Source organism: Marmota monax, unplaced genomic scaffold, assembly GCF_021218885.2.
Source record: "Marmota monax isolate L192 unplaced genomic scaffold, Marmota_monax_Labrador192_F-V1.1 WCK01_AAM20220418_F8-fsc00120, whole genome shotgun sequence".
Lineage (NCBI taxonomy): Eukaryota > Metazoa > Chordata > Mammalia > Rodentia > Sciuridae > Marmota > Marmota monax.
The window spans coordinates 5,489,071-5,505,612 of NW_026694424.1; the positions used below are offsets into that span (position 1 = coordinate 5,489,071).

General features: G+C 45.4%; 1 protein-coding gene across 4 annotated transcripts in view; it reads left to right on the top strand.

Annotated features, from left to right (window-relative positions):
* The window catches only part of Dnah5 (dynein axonemal heavy chain 5), a 283,494-nt gene that overhangs the window by 141,677 nt on the left and 125,275 nt on the right, over positions 1-16,542 (top strand). For all 4 annotated transcript variants that reach the window (XM_046468300.2, XM_058570742.1, XM_058570743.1 and 1 more), the window contains 6 exons: positions 6,794-6,972; positions 7,449-7,636; positions 7,956-8,150; positions 11,244-11,378; positions 12,555-12,662; positions 14,311-14,464. In XM_046468300.2, coding sequence (XP_046324256.1) covers positions 6,794-6,972; positions 7,449-7,636; positions 7,956-8,150; positions 11,244-11,378; positions 12,555-12,662; positions 14,311-14,464 — 959 coding nt within the window. The remainder of the gene's footprint in view (positions 1-6,793; positions 6,973-7,448; positions 7,637-7,955; positions 8,151-11,243; positions 11,379-12,554; positions 12,663-14,310; positions 14,465-16,542) is intronic.

The following is a 16,542-nucleotide window of genomic DNA, read 5'->3' on the forward strand; positions in this document are numbered from 1 at the left end:
ATGAGGCAGGACAACATGGCAGAGGGTGGCAGAGGGAAGCAGCTCAAGAATGATACCAGGAAGCAGATCTCTCTAAGACTAAGCTCAGCTCACCAAATATAAACCCCAAAGGCTCACCCCAATGCCCCACCTCCTCCAGCCTCACCCCACCTGCCCTCAGTTACAACTCAGTGAATCCCACCAGGTGATCAACTCACTGACTGGGTCAAGGCTCTCCTAACCCAACCATTTCACCTCTAAACCTTCTTGCCTTGTCTCTCACGTGAACTTTTGGGGGACACTTTACATCTAAACCAAAACAAATGGTTCAACCATAACATCTAACAAAGTGTCACATCTTATACCATAAATGTATGCAATTATAATTGGTCTAGTAAAAAAATTAATTTAAAAATGTGGAGCACTCCCCAGTAGGAACTTACCTCGAACGACTTGTCAGTTAGCTCCTACCTCCTCTTTTTCATGTCCCACCTCTTCCTTCCTTTCCTCTCTTTCCTCTGAAGGCTGTGTTTGCCATTTTGTTGAGAAGACAGCTCTGCATGGGAGGAATAGATGGATTACAGGTAGGGAAGAGGGGAGGGAGGGGAAGGGAGGGGGCAGGGGGTTAGCAAGGATGGGGGAATGTGAGGCACATCATTATCCAAAGTGCATGTATGAAGACACGAATTGGATGCCAACCTACTTTATATACAAACAGAGATATGAAAAACTGTGGTATATATGTGTAATGAGAATTGTAATGCGCCCCCCCCCACCCTAAAGGCAGCTCTGCTCGGGTCCCACAGTCTTACCGTGCACACTCCAGCATGCACCTGTCCTGAGCTGTTGCTTTCTCTCCTGGTTCCCTGGATGGGTCCTCTGTGCTGCCCTCCAGAGTCAGCAGCACCTTCACTGACACCAGGGTCTCCTCTCTGGAGTGTCTTCAGTGTCCACTCATCAACACACACATGCTGCAGTTGCTTCTATAAAGAAACCCATCCTGCGTGGCCCCAACTTCCTTACCGTTTCTGTGCGCCAACAAAACCCCTCCAAAGCTCGATTTCCCTCCTCCTGGGTTGCCTGAAGTTACTGCACTCGGGCTCCCGGTGTTGACTTTCTTTTGCTACAGTCCCAACCCCTTAAGTTTATCAGCTTGAGCAACTCAAGTGCATTATGTGTACACATCCGCACACCAGGATTCTGATGCGGTGTCATGGGGCTGCATTTGGGTGTCAGCAGAGCTGTGTTCTTCCTGGAGGTTCTGGGAGGACAGTGTCCTGCTCTTCCAGGTTCTTGGTTGAACTCCTTTTTTGGTGGTTGTAGGACTAGATCCCCATGTTCTTACTGCTAGCAGAGGGTCATCAGGTTCTAAGAGCCACATTCCTTGACGTCCTTCCTCTGTCTTCAAAGCCAGGGTCCTTCATGCTTCCGTCCTCCTCTCCATCCATCTCAGGGCTGTGACCTGCTCTTCTGCATTCGTTTTTAAAGGGCTCATGAGAATAGAGTCCACCAGGTAATCCAGGATCATCTCCCCTCCTCAGGGTCCTGACATTGATGACATCTGCAAAGTCCCTTTAGCCACATAAGGGGATGTGTTTACGGGTTCCAGGGATAAGAGCATGGACGTCTTTGGGGACCAATATCCTGTCCTCTCACTTTCCACCACCACTTGGCTAATGCAGCTCTTGCGAGTCACCCACACCTTCAGGTCACCAAACGTGGTGGTCATGTCTGGATCACGCCTTCTTGGCTCGGCGCTAGTGGCCGCCCAGCTGTCTCTCTCCTTCTGGAAGCACTTTCTTCACCCTCACCTGGCTCCTCCTGGTCTGGTTATCTCTTCCTACCTGCTCCTTCTGGGTCCTCTTCCTCTCCTGGACCTCTCCCCACCTACGCCCATTCCATAGATGATGTCACCTGGCTTTAAATGCCATCTAGATGTTGGCTTCCATCTCTGCATCCAGCCAGGGTTCTCCCTGAACTCCAGACACAGGCATCCCCCTGCCTCCGTGACGGGCAGGACATTTAACTTTAGCGTGTTTGGTCGTCCCACCAACACCCACTTTCTTGTCACCTCCTTCTCTTCTGTAAGTGGCCGTTCTATTTTATCACAGTGGTGGGGAAATGGGATGGTCAGAATAGTGGTCCCCTGAAAGGTGTCCGTGTCCTAATCCCTGAAATCTGTGACTATGGTACCCTCCCGAAGCTGGACCCAAAACTCCTTGGATCTTTGGGTGCTAAATAAGTATTTTCTGAAAGAATTGATCACTTCTAAATTTGCATCTTTATGGTGAAGCATGTAAGTTATTCAGAAGAATGGAAAGTGGAAACTATGAGAGGAAAAACTGTTTTTTCTCAAAATGCTGAGCTGATTAGTTTTTATCCTCCTGAAAGTTCGGATCTTTCAGGTCTTAAAACTTGAGAACGTAAAAAGCAAAGCAAGTAAGTATAATTATATAAGGTGGAGATAATTCTAAAGTTTATTCATCCTGATTCCCCCGAAATACTCACTTGTTGATTCTCTTTAAACTCACTCAGTTATGTGAGAAGAGAGGCGTAAGCGTCATGGTGGCTGGCCACTGGGGTGCGTGTGTCTTAAGACCTGCTGCCTGTTTACAAAAAGAGAATCCTCTCTTTCCTCACTAAAGAGAATCCTCTCTAAAGCCAAGTGCTGGGGGCACTGATGTTTGCCATTAGCCTGCTGCTGTGTCACCTGTGACAACCCAACCATGGGGGTATCTCCCTGGACTCCAAGCAGCTTGGTGCCAGTGCACAGTCCTGCTGGCCCCTCAGGGATCCAGTGGCTATCACAATGTGGTAACAGCACGCAGCACCTTACTCCAAATACTCACGGAGGTGTCAACACGGCCTTCCTTCCACACGCGGGAGAAGACCCCTGTCGTCACACAGGACCAAGGGCAGAGGGAATCGAGGCAGGCGGTGAGGCATCTTACCTGCTCACTAAGAACCGCAGACGGGCTGACAGCACGGGTCTGTCCCTGACGTGACCTCACAGCGTCTGCGGCCTCTCCCTGTCTATTCCTGCTGCTGTGCAGGCTCGGGCCAAGCACCCACCCCCTCACTTCCTTCTCTTGGAATCTGTGTGCACTAGACGTAAGGCTGGGTAGTCTCCCTTATTCTTGAAGGAATTTGTTCCAAGACCCTCCGTGAAGCCTGAAATCACAGATAACATCAAGCACGTGTGTACTTTTTCCTAAACATAAATACTTATATGATAAAGTTTGACTTACAAATTAGTCACTGTAGGAGATTAATAATGACAAAATGAAGTATATCAATATAGTGTAATAAAAGTTGTGCGCATTTCTCTTTTTCCATATATCTCAAGTGTCCACTTAGTATTACTGAACTGCAGCTGACCTCATGTAGCTGAACCTGCCGAAGATCCAACTGTGGATCCGGGGTTTGGGGAGGCAGAGTAACATGTCAGTCATTATCATTTTTGCTGTGACTGCTGCTTTATCCCTGAGCCCACATCCTTTAGCCACGTTTCTTTTTGTTTCTCCTTAAGTTTGTCCTATTTCAAAGAGTCTATAACTAAACCAAGTTTTCTCAAAGAAGTGCCTTGTTGGTGCGCATGGCCTTGTGGTCATAGGAAACGGTCCAGCATTTTAGGACCAATAGGCATCAAAATGACTTGCAGTTCACATGTGCTGTGGATGCTCAATACTAATGACGGTGACAAGTTCGGGTAAACCAAGTGTCGGTTCCCTGTCGTGGCCACATTCCCCATTGCTGAGGCAGAAGGAACCAGGTAGGAGTGGATGGCTGGACCAGCATAAGCTGTTCTTTGGGAGAAAGTCCAGAGAGTACAAGGAGCCAGGGTGAGTCAAGTGGTCGGGGATACAAGCGTGTACTAGGCCCTGCTCCTCACAGCACAGGGTTCGCTGTAGTCTAACGGGTAGGCGGGAAACTAGACCAGGGCTGTGAACAGGCCACCAAGGGAGACATTGTTGAAAATAGCTAAGAGAAAAAGATCAGAAAGGGAAGCAGAGAACCGAAGGAGCAAAGTTCACGTGCCCATGGCATGTCCTGGGAGGAGACTCATGCTACTCACACGGGGATTCCTGACCGGTCCTTGCTGGCCACCGGTGGGTAGTGGGTGTGTGTGTGGGTAGAGTGGGACCGATGCTCACCGACAGCCGGGTCTCCTGGAAGCCTGCCCGCTGGCCATATCCATGGGATGACTTCCTCTAACGTAGGACGTGGCTACTTCTCTGGTTTATTTTGTAAGACCAGTGTTCCCGGGTGTAAAGAGGGTTTATAGGACATGGCAGAGAGCCGGCATTGAGGATGTATTTCTAGGCCTGAGGGGGCTTGGCTTGCAGCCCCGGGCTGTCCCACCTGGTAACCCCAAGTAGGTCACTCAGTCTCGGTGGGCCTCTTGCCTCATTTGTGGAGGGGAAAGAACCTCGCAGGGTTCTCCGGGGATTAAGCGAGACACTGTGTGTGAAGAGCATGGTGTTGCTATTTCATTACAGACGCAAAATCCGAGTGAGAGCAGGTGTCCTCTGGATCCCTCAGCCAGGCTCTGGGTATTTTCAGGACTGAGCAGCTTCCTTGACTTTTCAGGGACCCATTTCTAATAAGAGACGCCAGTGGCCTCCAGGCAGTGTCCCCTGTCTATCTCCACCCTGAGCTGGATCATTGTTCCTTTTCTTTGAAGTCATTTTCAAGTTCAAGTGAATCCTTGACAGTTTGACCAAGAGAAAACCGAGCGGCACCACTGGATGGACTCTGTCCTCCGACGACCCCAGGCGTTACCAGGGGTCAAATAATCCAACAGCACGTTTTCAGGGTAAAGCTTTTCCTTCACAGGTGTTCTCCTAGTGACCCCCCAGATCTGTCCTCTGTTAATCTTGTGGAGAATGACGGGGAGAGCGGTAGGTGTGGTGGATGCTCAGAGACAGCATCCAGATGTGACTCTTCCAACGGGCGATTTGAATCCTCTACACCAGCTCCACGGGGAATTCATCTATTCAGTGGTGCTCAGTCCATTTCATCGAATGCTACTCTATGTTCATTTTTAAAAAACAAATGTTATTGTGCGTATTTGAAGTTTACAACAAGATATAATAGAAAACAATGTTGCACATTGCACAATGTAGTATTCAATGAGAATACAATCCTCATGTTGTACATTCTGGTCTTTAGAATTCATCTTACATATTATTCATTTTACATAACTGATAACTTTGTATTCTCTGACCTGCATATCCACATTTCCTAATCCTGCTCTGCCTCTGGTAGACACTGTTATATTGTTTGTGTATTCTGTTCATCCCCCAGCCCTTGCTAGATTCCACCTATACGTGAGATCATGTGGTATTTACTAGCCTTTCTGTATCTGGATCACTTCACTTTACATAGTGTCCGCCAGATCTATCCCTGTTGTGGCAAATGGCAGGATTTTTTACTTTTTCATGGCTGAGTAATATTTCATTGTGTAAATATACCACAGTTTTAAAATCCATTTTCCATTGACATAGTTGGGCCATTTATGGCTATTGTGACAAATACTTAAATGCACATGAGACTGTAGATATCTTTATGAGGTGATGATTTCATTTCCTTTGGGTATATACCTTCAGGAGGGATTGCTGGGTCATATAGTGTTTTATTTGTAAATTCTTTAGTAAACCTTGCTGTTTTCCATGTGGCTACACTGAGATGCAGTCTCACCAGTTGAGTGTAAGGATTCCCTTTCTCCACATCCTCACCATCATCTGCTATTTCTTGTCTTTTTGGTGGTAGCCATCTCACAGGGTTTGGGGTGATACCATGTAGTGGTTTTAATTTGTCTTCCCCTGATGATTAGTGATGCTAAGTGAATATTGTTCTTTAGATATGAATGGATTTCCAGGAAAAAGGTGCTAAAAAACTTTTGGCAATTCTATCTACTTTAGCCTCATACTTGGAGATTCTTTTTTAAAGATTTTTATTGTTTCTCTTTAGTTCTACATAAAAGTAAAAATCATTTCAATATGATCGTACAAGCATGGAATATATCTTATTCTAGCTCTGACCCATGGTGGAATTTACTATGATGTGTTCACATAAGTATATAGGAAAATTATTTCAGATTCATTCCACTATCTTTCCTTATCCTATCTACCCTCCCTTCTCTTTATTCCCCTTGTCTAATCTATTGAATATCTATTTTTCTCCTTTACCCCCTTATTGTGGGTTAGCTTCCACATATCAGTAAAAGCATTCCACCTTCAGCTTGCTGGGATTGGCTTATTTCACTTTGCATAGTAGTCTCTAGTTCCATCCATTTACTGGCAAATGTCATAAAGTCATTCTTTATGGCTGTGTAATACTCCATTGTGTATATATAGCATATTTCCACTGTCCATTCATCTGTTGAAGGTCATCTAGGTTGGATCCATAGCTTAGCTGTTGTGAATTGAGAAGCTATGAACATTGATGTGGCTGCATCATTGTAGTATGCTGATTTTAAATCTTTTGGATATAAAACAAGGAGTGGGATAGTTGGGTCAAATGGTGATTCCATTCCTAGTTTTTGAGGAATCTACATGATACTTTAAGTATCATGGGTCCTTAAAAAAAAATCAGCATTCTCGAAACTTCCTTAACCTTTTTAAGGGTTTTAAACCCTATTTGACCAAAGACTCCTCTTCATTTTACCTGACACATCTTAACATCCGTGAGGACAAGTTCATTTCAGGATATGGTTTTGGGGCTGTTCTGTAGGGCCAAAGGCCCTGCCTCTGTCTTCACTCAGGTGTGTGTTCTCCTCTTCTGAGGGTTCTAGTGGTGTTCCACCCTGCAGGTGCTACATCACCTTGGCCCAAGCTCTGGGAATGAGCATGGGGGGAGCCCCGGCAGGACCCGCAGGGACAGGCAAGACAGAAACCACCAAGGACATGGGACGGTGCCTGGGGAAGTACGTCGTGGTTTTTAATTGCTCAGACCAGATGGACTTCCGAGGACTTGGACGCATATTTAAAGGTAACTTGATTAGAAATGTCAGCGAAGGTGAAATAGCTTAAGATTCATTTTTCAAGTCTGGTGATGTTGCTCAGTAGTAGGTGAGAATGTGTGAGGCTGGGATCCAGCCCCCAGATAAACAAACAAACAAACTCAACAACTTTCAACAACTGGCTTTGTACATTTTGGTGTCAATTTTAAGAGTTATTTTCTAACTTTGCAAAATTCTTTTGGAGACTCTTGAATCTTAGCAGTGTTGTGTGGGTCCAGTGTTCCTATCGCCTGCCTGTTGGAAGGACCCATTATTGGTGCAGGTTGAGTATTTACAGATAATACCCATTTGGGAGCTGTTTTGGGCCTCTTGTTGTATAACTATTTGTTCATCTTTATTTTTGAGTAAACCTATCTCTGGCTCATTTTGTTAGCTGGGTAATGTCCTTTTCCTTATTTTCAAAATGATGCACTAACTGGATTTTCTATTTAATTTTCTTCCTAAGGACTGGCCCAGTCTGGATCCTGGGGTTGTTTCGATGAGTTTAACCGGATCGATCTGCCCGTTCTCTCCGTGGCGGCCCAGCAAATTTCCATTATTCTCACGTGTAAAAAGGAGCGTAAAAAATCTTTTATTTTTACCGATGGAGACAATGTGACCATGAACCCTGAATTTGGACTCTTTCTAACCATGGTAAGAGCCGCGGGGAAAGCCGCCGAGGAGAGGCCTGGTCTTTCCTCCTCTCCGTGGTCACGTGTGACCTGCTTGCCGTGAATGGAAGCTGGCACTGTCACTTTCTCTCCTGGTTGAAAGCCCCTGGCATTACACCAAGCTCCCGAGAGTAGCTCATGGCTTGGTCCGTGCAGGTGGAGGGGGGTTGAGCTATGGAAATGAGCCTCTGGTTGTCACTCCAGGATTTTTGTGTACATAATGGATCTTCGGATGTCATGCTGCTTTGTGCTCATGGCCCCAGGAACATAGCAGTCACCCTTGGGTTTTGTTTTTGGTTTAGAATCCTGGCTATGCTGGGCGGCAGGAGCTCCCAGAAAACTTGAAGATTAACTTCCGCTCGGTGGCCATGATGGTCCCCGACCGGCAGATCATCATAAGGGTTAAGCTGGCCAGCTGTGGCTTCATTGACAACATTGTTCTGGCCAGGAAGTTTTTCACACTCTACAAGCTGTGCGAGGAGCAGCTTTCGAAGCAGGTGGGTCCCTCCCGAAAGGCTCTCTGGATTGTTCTATTCAGTGAAATGTTCCCGTTTTGCAAAATTGGAGTTTGCAGTTGTTGTCAGAGTACCTTACTGATACCAAACATGGCGTATCATTAGAAAACTGATATTATCTGCATAGTTTATTGTGAAGGACATTTAAAGAAATTAGAATTCCTTTAAATAAAAATAGAAATAAAGCAAATACTGTCCAGACAGGTTTAAGAGCCAACATAACTTGGATATTAATATTTATGACCTATGTCACCTGTATGGTATTTGTATTGTTATGGTGTTCAGGCCTCCCAACATTTCTGTTTTTGCCTTCTAAGCTCAGCAGGTATCTGACCAAGCGTTGCTAACAATCCTGTCGTGAACTCCTGCTAGTTTCCTCTATTGCTTGGAATAACAGGATCAGGCACCATGAAATTTCAGAGCTAAGAGGCATGAAATGAATCATAGTATTAGCTATTGTATTAGTTATCTGCATTAACTAATTAATTAACTGTTTCAACTAATACTGTTCCCCTGTGTTAGTTATCTATTGCTAAGTAATAATCATATCACAAAGAGTGGCAGAAAACAATACACATTTATTATTTCCCAGTGTCAGGGGGCCCGAGGTCACTGTGACTGGGTCCTGGGCTCAGTGTCTAACCGATAAACCGGGCTGCAGTTTCGTCTGATGCTTAGCTGGGGAGTGATCTACTCCAAGCTCACCCAGGTTGTTGGTAGAATCCTGCTCCTTGAGGTTGTAACTGAGGGGTTGTTTCTTGCTTGCTATTGGCCTGAGTTACCTTCAGTTCCTACAGGTTAGGAGTAAGTAGGTCATTCCAGATGGGATTCCCCAACATGGCTCTGGCTTTCTCAAAGTCAGCAAGGAAGGGGTTCAGCACAGTGAGTGCTCACATAGTCATGGGTACGCAGTCACATGCAGCCTGTGGTCTCTGCTGTATGTCAGAATCAAATCACTGGTCCTGCCCAGACTCCAGGTGATAAGGTCACACAAGGGCATGATGCAGGCAGGCATTAGGTCACATTTTTTTTTTTTTTTTTTACTAAGAATATTGTGTTAGTCAGTTTTCTGTCACTGTGACCAAGATACCTGACAAGGACAACTTAGAGGAGGAAAAGTTTATTTGGGCTCATAGTTTCAGAGCTTTACTTCATGGTGGGCCAACTCCATTGCTCTGGGTCCAGGGTGAGGCAGAACATCATGGAAGCGTGTGGCAGTTGCTGTGTTCATGGTGCCTGGGAAGCAGAGAGGGAGGGAGGGCGGGGCATAGGGGGGATGGATCCTTGCAGGGCACATCTCCCGTGACTCACCCGCTCCAGCCCTGCCCCTCTGTCTGCAGTCACCCCCCAGTGAGTCCATTCAAAAGAGGATGGACTGATCAGTCACAGCTCTCACAGTCCAATCATTCCACCTCTGAACACTCCTCTGCGTATCACTTCCTTCACTCACTCACCCTTATCTTTCCCTCTGTCCAAGAAACACATACTCTTGTGTTGTTCTTGCCTGTGGAAAGCTGCCCACATTGCCAACTCTTCACTTCTTCCTTCACTCCTACGGTCCATGTTCACCTGTTGTGAAATGACCTGATCAATGTGCACACAACCATTGGCCCCGTGTGGACATTCTGGGAATCTCCCTTGGCACCCACATATTTAACTCAGAGCCAGTCCTTTTGGGAGGTTTTCCCTGAGGAAGTTCACCCACCAGCCCTTTCAAGTCACTGTTGCTTTTGTGAAAGTTTATTTATTTTTATTGTTATTCTGAGAACGCCAGTTCCTCGAAGGCAGGAACCCAGGCTGAATGGCTTGATGTGCTCCATCCTCCACACGACCCCTACTGAGCGAGGCACAGTCCTCCACTTACCTTAATGATGTAGTTTTTATTTTTTGTTTTTTTCATAGGCAAAATATATATATAACATATTGTGGTAAAAATATATAACATTACATCTGCCCTCTTTACCATCTTAAGTGTGCAGTTTAGGGGTTTAAAGTATAGTCCCAATGTTGTGAAAAGAATCTCCAGAACGTTTCATCTTGAAAAATGGAACCTCTACGGCTACCAACCGACAGCTTCCTCTTCCTGCCCACCCGCCCCCGGTACCCACCACTGTACTTTCTGTTTCCACGGATTTGACCAATGCCTTATGCATTGGTTAAATCCTTGTGGACTTGACTTGGCACAATGTCCTCACAGTTCATCACGGTGTGCCTTGGAGTTCTTTCTTATTGTGGCTAAATACCACCTCATCGTGTGGAGATTCCCCATTTTGCTTATCCATTCATCTGCTGGTGGGCATTGGGTCGCTTCCACCATTGGGGTATTGTGACTAGTGCTACTGTGAATACTGGTGTGTGCGTATCTCTTTGAGAACATGCTTCCAAAGAGGGATGCTGGTTCATATGGTAGGGATCTTTTCAACTTTTGGAAGGATCACCATCCTGTTTTCCACAGTGGTTGGGTAACTGGATTTTAATCATCCACTTTACATATGCTGAAATTTAGCAGGATGGAGCTTTCACAAACACATACCCAGGACAAACCCGGGGCTCGGCTTTCTGATTTACCCTCCTGCTTCCTCCTCCAGGTAATCCTGAAGTGCAGCTGCTCCTCCTCCTCCTCCATTGCCCCATCTTCTTGCTTATTAGTAAAAAGTCATGTGTGTGTTGTGGGGGCGGAGGTGTGACATGGTCACGACTGAGGTCCAGTTTAATGCTGGTTCTGAATTTTAGCTTTAGAGACATGAATACATTTTCCCATGTGTGATTAAGAAGTTGTTAGAGGGGGACATCTGTACTTTACAAGGAAGTGTGCACGTTTTTCCTGTCTCCATGTATCTGTTAGTTCTCATCTAAGGGCTTAAGCTAATGATGATACATGGGAAGAGTTTTTGGATTTTTGCTATTTGCCCAAAAAGTATATAAATAAAGAAATTTATTGCTCTATTCTTTGTATGAAGTTTTAAAAGGAAAATCAACATTCGTTCGTTATTGTAAATTTGTCTTCTGTCAAATTCAAGTTTCCATGGATAGTTTCATATTGAAAGTAAGCCCAGTGTCTCTCAAATTCTTCAGGTCCATTATGACTTTGGTCTGCGTAACATTCTGTCAGTTCTGCGGACATTGGGGGCAGCAAAAAGAGCCAACCCCACAGATACAGAATCTACTATTGTCATGCGTGTGCTGCGAGACATGAATCTGTCTAAATTGGTAAGGTTCACAGATGGAAATGTTCTACCTGCTTAAATATCAGTTACACTAATTAAGCACAAATGAGTTTTAGAAATAATTATTGGAAATGCCTAATTATCAGATAAAGTGCTAGAGAACATAGCTTCAAATTATACTTTTTCAGAGGTTCTTTTTGCAATGACTCTTATCTAGTTTAAAATGTCTATTCCAAAAGATGGTGGAATGAGATGGACATTATTACTCTATGTACGGGTATGATTGCATGAAGAGTGTTACTCTACATCATGTACAACTAGAGAAATGAAAAGTTATGCTCCATTTGTGTAAAAATTAAAATGAATTTAAAAAATGAAAGTGGGTTTTTAAAAAATGCACATGTTAAGTAAGTTTCCAAATACCTTAAATCATTTTTGTCTTGTTCAACTACTCTTGCCTTCCTCAGTCTATGGAGACTGGTAGAAAAATTTATTAAATTTCACAAATGTGTAATAATTTTATACTCTATTTATCCTCCTTTTTATACTCCTTTTTACCATCACACAGGTATGTTGGTTCTGTTTATCTAGAGAACCCTGACTAATATAGTACATACTATAGTCCATGTTTCCCAATTTAAACTAAAAAAAAAATTTTTAAATGAGAGATAGTAGGAAATTCATGAATTAATTTGGTTCATGAATTTATTTTGAAATAAAACTTGATCATGCTGTCATCTTGTATAAAAATCCATTTTTATTGGGCATTATTTATAAGTATAAACTATTGGACTGTGTTGTGCACACTTAGGGTGAATCTCTGCCTCAGTTTGCCAACCACATGCAACTAATTTTTAGAAATCTCTTCACTGAGACACCCAGAAGCCTCTTAACCTTGGGCATCTCTCACTCCAATCAAGGTGACAATTCATGTTAACCATCACATCTACCTAACTAGGTATTTTGTGGAAAGGTTGTCATGCAGATGGTATTTCCTTTCTACTTTCTTCATTTCTCAGTTTTAAATTTTTAAGAAAATTATGGTAAAGATGAGAAGAATATTACTCAACTTTGATGAAGGTGGTATTTATTAATGGTAATGATAGTTCATGAATTATTAATACAGAAATAACTTGGACCATGTTGGGTATTTTTATTTATCGATATATTCTTATGTTGCTGCTCAAATAGTCTGATTTTCCTTTCTTTTCTTTTTTAGATTGATGAGGATGAACCATTATTTTTGAGTTTAATTGAAGATCTCTTTCCAAATATCCTTCTGGACAAGGCAGGTTACCCTGAACTGGAGATGGCAATCAGCAGACAGGTAATATTGCAATCAGTGAACAGGTAATATGGCCATCAGTGGACAGGTAATATGGCCATCAGTGGACAGGCAATCAGATGGTTGCCTTGCTCATGTGTGGCGTGGCTCTGTGCTTGGCCTTGGCATTTGCCACATTGCTGTGGTCTCCAGACTCCTGTCTCTGAGTGTTACTTGCAGTGGACTTATGTGGCCTCTCAGCTATTGTTCTTGAGATTTGTTCCTTAGGCTCTGGGTGGAGGGATCCACTACCCTATGCATACCATTCCGGGTCTGGATTTCCCATGGTACTTGCTGCTGTTTAATTTTTACAGTCTTCCCATGAATGGAAATTAATTACAAGACCTTGTGCCTCAATTTTATTTCTCATAAAGAAGGGTTTGGAAATAAAAAGTTGTTTCTAAAAGTAGGTGATTTGTTCATATTTATAAGATGCATTTTAGTTCCTTGAAAACATTTGCAATAAAAATAGAATGCAGTAGCATTTGATGTATGTTTTGCTTAAAATTAGTATATAAATGTCTGAGTTTCCTCATCATTTGGCTGAATTTGTAGCACTACCGAAAGAAATAAGTATCAAGTAATTATAAGATGGTTTATATTAGGGCTGGGGTTATGGATCAGTGGTAGAGTGCTCACCTAGCATGCATGAGGCTCTGGGCTCAATCCTCAGCACCACATAAAAATAAAATGAAGATATTGTATCCACCTAAATCCAAAAAATAAATTTAAAAAAAAGATGGCTTATATTAGTTATTTGTAGTGCATGAAAAATCTGAAGAGCAAATACATGGCATAAATAATGTGTGATTATTATTCAAAGTTATTTAAATAAAATAAAAATCATTTATAGTGAATTTAAGCATAGCATGATGGTTAAGCCATGCATGGATCTTGGAGCAGAACATTTGGGCTCAAATCTCAACTTGAGAGCTACAAGTTGAACATCTTGGGAGATTGTTCAGTCACTCTCAGCCTCAGTTTCCTTAGTTGTATCATGAAGATTTCAATAGTAATAATCTCATCGTCTTGTATTGAAGGTTAATCCTAGAATAGTGATAACTTTCATACTCTGCAATTTGGTAGATAGAAACTATGTAGATATAGCTATTATAGAAACTAGAAAGACAGTTGAAATTTATATGGAACTTCAATCAATCTGGTATGTCATCCACTTTTCTATTATAAGTATCATCTTTCAAATTAAACATTCAAAATACATTTTACACTGAGTCTTTATTCTAAAGTTGTTCCTTACTTGTACATTCAAAAAATGTGAATATGTTTTCAATTCCCAAAGAGAAATGCAGATGTGTCTTATTAGTATGGGATGTTTTAGTTACACTCAGCCTGATTTTTGTCTGTGTATATTTTTTGTACAATATGTTTTTTTTTATTGTGGTGAAATACACACCATCAAATTATTACTTTAAACATTTTGAAGTGTGCAGTCAGTGACATTCAGGACATTCACATTGTTCAGATATCCCTTCCATTTGCCTTCAGAAGTTTTTTTATCTTTGCAGACTCTATATCCACTCAATGCCAATCTCCTGCTCCTTCTCCCGCTCCTGTGTCTATGCATCTCTAAAGCACGGTAGTAAGTCACATCATTGTGAATGTCGGCCAATGTGGGGTTTCGTTGTTTCAGGTGGAAGAAGCTGGCTTAATCAACCATCCTCCTTGGAAACTGAAAGTCATCCAGCTGTTTGAGACGCAGAGGGTGAGGCATGGAATGATGACCCTGGGGCCTAGTGGAGCAGGGAAAACCACCTGCATCCACACCTTGATGAAGGCCATGTCAGGTACGGCCGCCAATTTCATTACACATTTAAACAGTTGTAACACACTTGAATGCCCACTAGGGACATGCAGGCAGATGCACGAACATATTTTATAGGATGGAAGGCTGCTTTACTGATTATTAGGTGCATTTAAGAGATAATGGAGGAGGGAAGATGGCGGCGAGGGGAGTGCATTACCCCCGTGTGCTGCTTCACTGTGTGGGAGTATGACAAGTCAGGACGGCTAAAGGATATCTTGTTAGGAATTTCCAGCAATAGTGGGGTGCGCCGGAACCTGGAGGAAGGATTTCCATCGCACGAGGATCGGCTACGGGGACTCAAACGCGAGAGGTTTGTCGCACGGAGGGTAACACTGCTTATTCAGCAAATCGCCCCGCGGCTAGAGTCTGCAACGCGCGCTGGGATAGAGACGCAGGGTTACAGCGCTGCAGTTTCTGCCAGCCGCACAAGCACCGCACTCAGGGCTGAATTCTGGGTTCGAGACGGGGAAGGAAGCGGTCCATCTCGGTTCTCCACACCGGTCAGACCACAGAGGAGGCCAGCAGCCACCATGTTGGTAAACTGACGTCACCACACCTGTTTTTGACTGACCGCAGCTCATTCAGCCATACAACAGGTAATTTCAGGCTGCAATTCGCCTGCGGCTTGCAGACAGATTGCTAGGGTTCAGCGCCTGGGGGCTTCTTAAAATCTGATCTTATCGGAGTGAACACGGAGCGCGGGGCGGCCGAGTCCCGGCTCCCGGAACCGTCCCGGAACCGCCCTGGCTCCGGGCTGCGGAGCCTGCGGAGGCTGCTTCTTGGACCCTGCTACTATCAGAGCAAACACGAAACACCAAGAAGCCGAATTCCAGCTCCCGGAACTGAGCCCGCGGGGACTGCTTCTTGGAGCTTACACTTATAGGAGCTTACACCGAGCACAGAGCGGCCGAGTTCCGGCTTCCGGAACCGTCCCGGAACCGCCCTGGCTCAGGGCTGCGGAGCCCGCGGAGGCTGCTTCTTGGACCCTGCTCCTATCAGAGCATACACCAAACACTAAGCGGCCGAATTCCGGCTCCCGGAACTGAGCCCGCGGGGGCTGCTTCTTGGAGCTTACACTTATAGGAGCTTACACCGAGCACGGAGCGGCCGAGTTCCGGCTCCCGGAACTTCCCTGGACCGGGGCTAGGAGCCCGCGGAAACTGTGTCTCGGTCCGGGTCCTGCTGAGGGCAGGTCAGGACTCACCCATTGCTTGGGTTGCCTGGCAAGGGGAACGAAATGCTGCCATTCGCATAGGATACCAACATGGCAGAGATCTGATGTCAGCAGAAAGCGGTGGAGGAGAGATCTTCATCAATACCAGCGGTGACATAAGCAGTTGGTCTCCTGGTAAGGGGGGTGAGGCTCAGTCACCCGAGTCTCCTCAATTTGTCCTCGAGCCAGAGGGAAGGAGCCGGGCCGCCGCCAGCCCCCGGAGCAGGCCCAGCGGCTCGCCAGCGTGGTGACCGCGTGACCCCAATTGGAGAGGGGGCGGAGCGGAGCCGCCACCCACACCCGCCAGGTGGGCAGACCCACGACCCAGTAGTACATGGGCGTGGTAGGAGGGGCAGGGCAGAGCCGCCCTTCGCGCTTGCAAGGTAAACAGACCTGTGACAGCCTGGCGGGTCAGGCCCAGTGGCCTGCCAGTGTGGTACACACGTCACCCCAACTCGAGTAGGGGCAGAGCAGATCCTTATCCCACGCCCGGATCAGGCCCTGCCGGTGTGGTGGTCACGTGACCCCAATTGGAGTGGGGGTGGAGCGGAACCGCCACCCGTGCCCGCAGGGTGAGCAGACCAGTGATCAACCTGCAGATCAGGCCCAGGGGTCCGCAGGCGTGGTAGGAGGGGCAGGGCAGATCCGCCGCCCGCGCCTTCAAGGTAGGCAGACCTACAACAGACCGGCGGATCAGGCCCAGGAGCCTGCCGGCGGGGTACAAACACCACCCTAATTGGAGTAGTGACAGAGCAGAGTCGCCTCCCTTGCCAGGAACAGACCCAGCATCCTGCAGGCGGGGTAGTCACGACACCCCAATTGGAGTAGGGGCAAAGCAGAGCCTC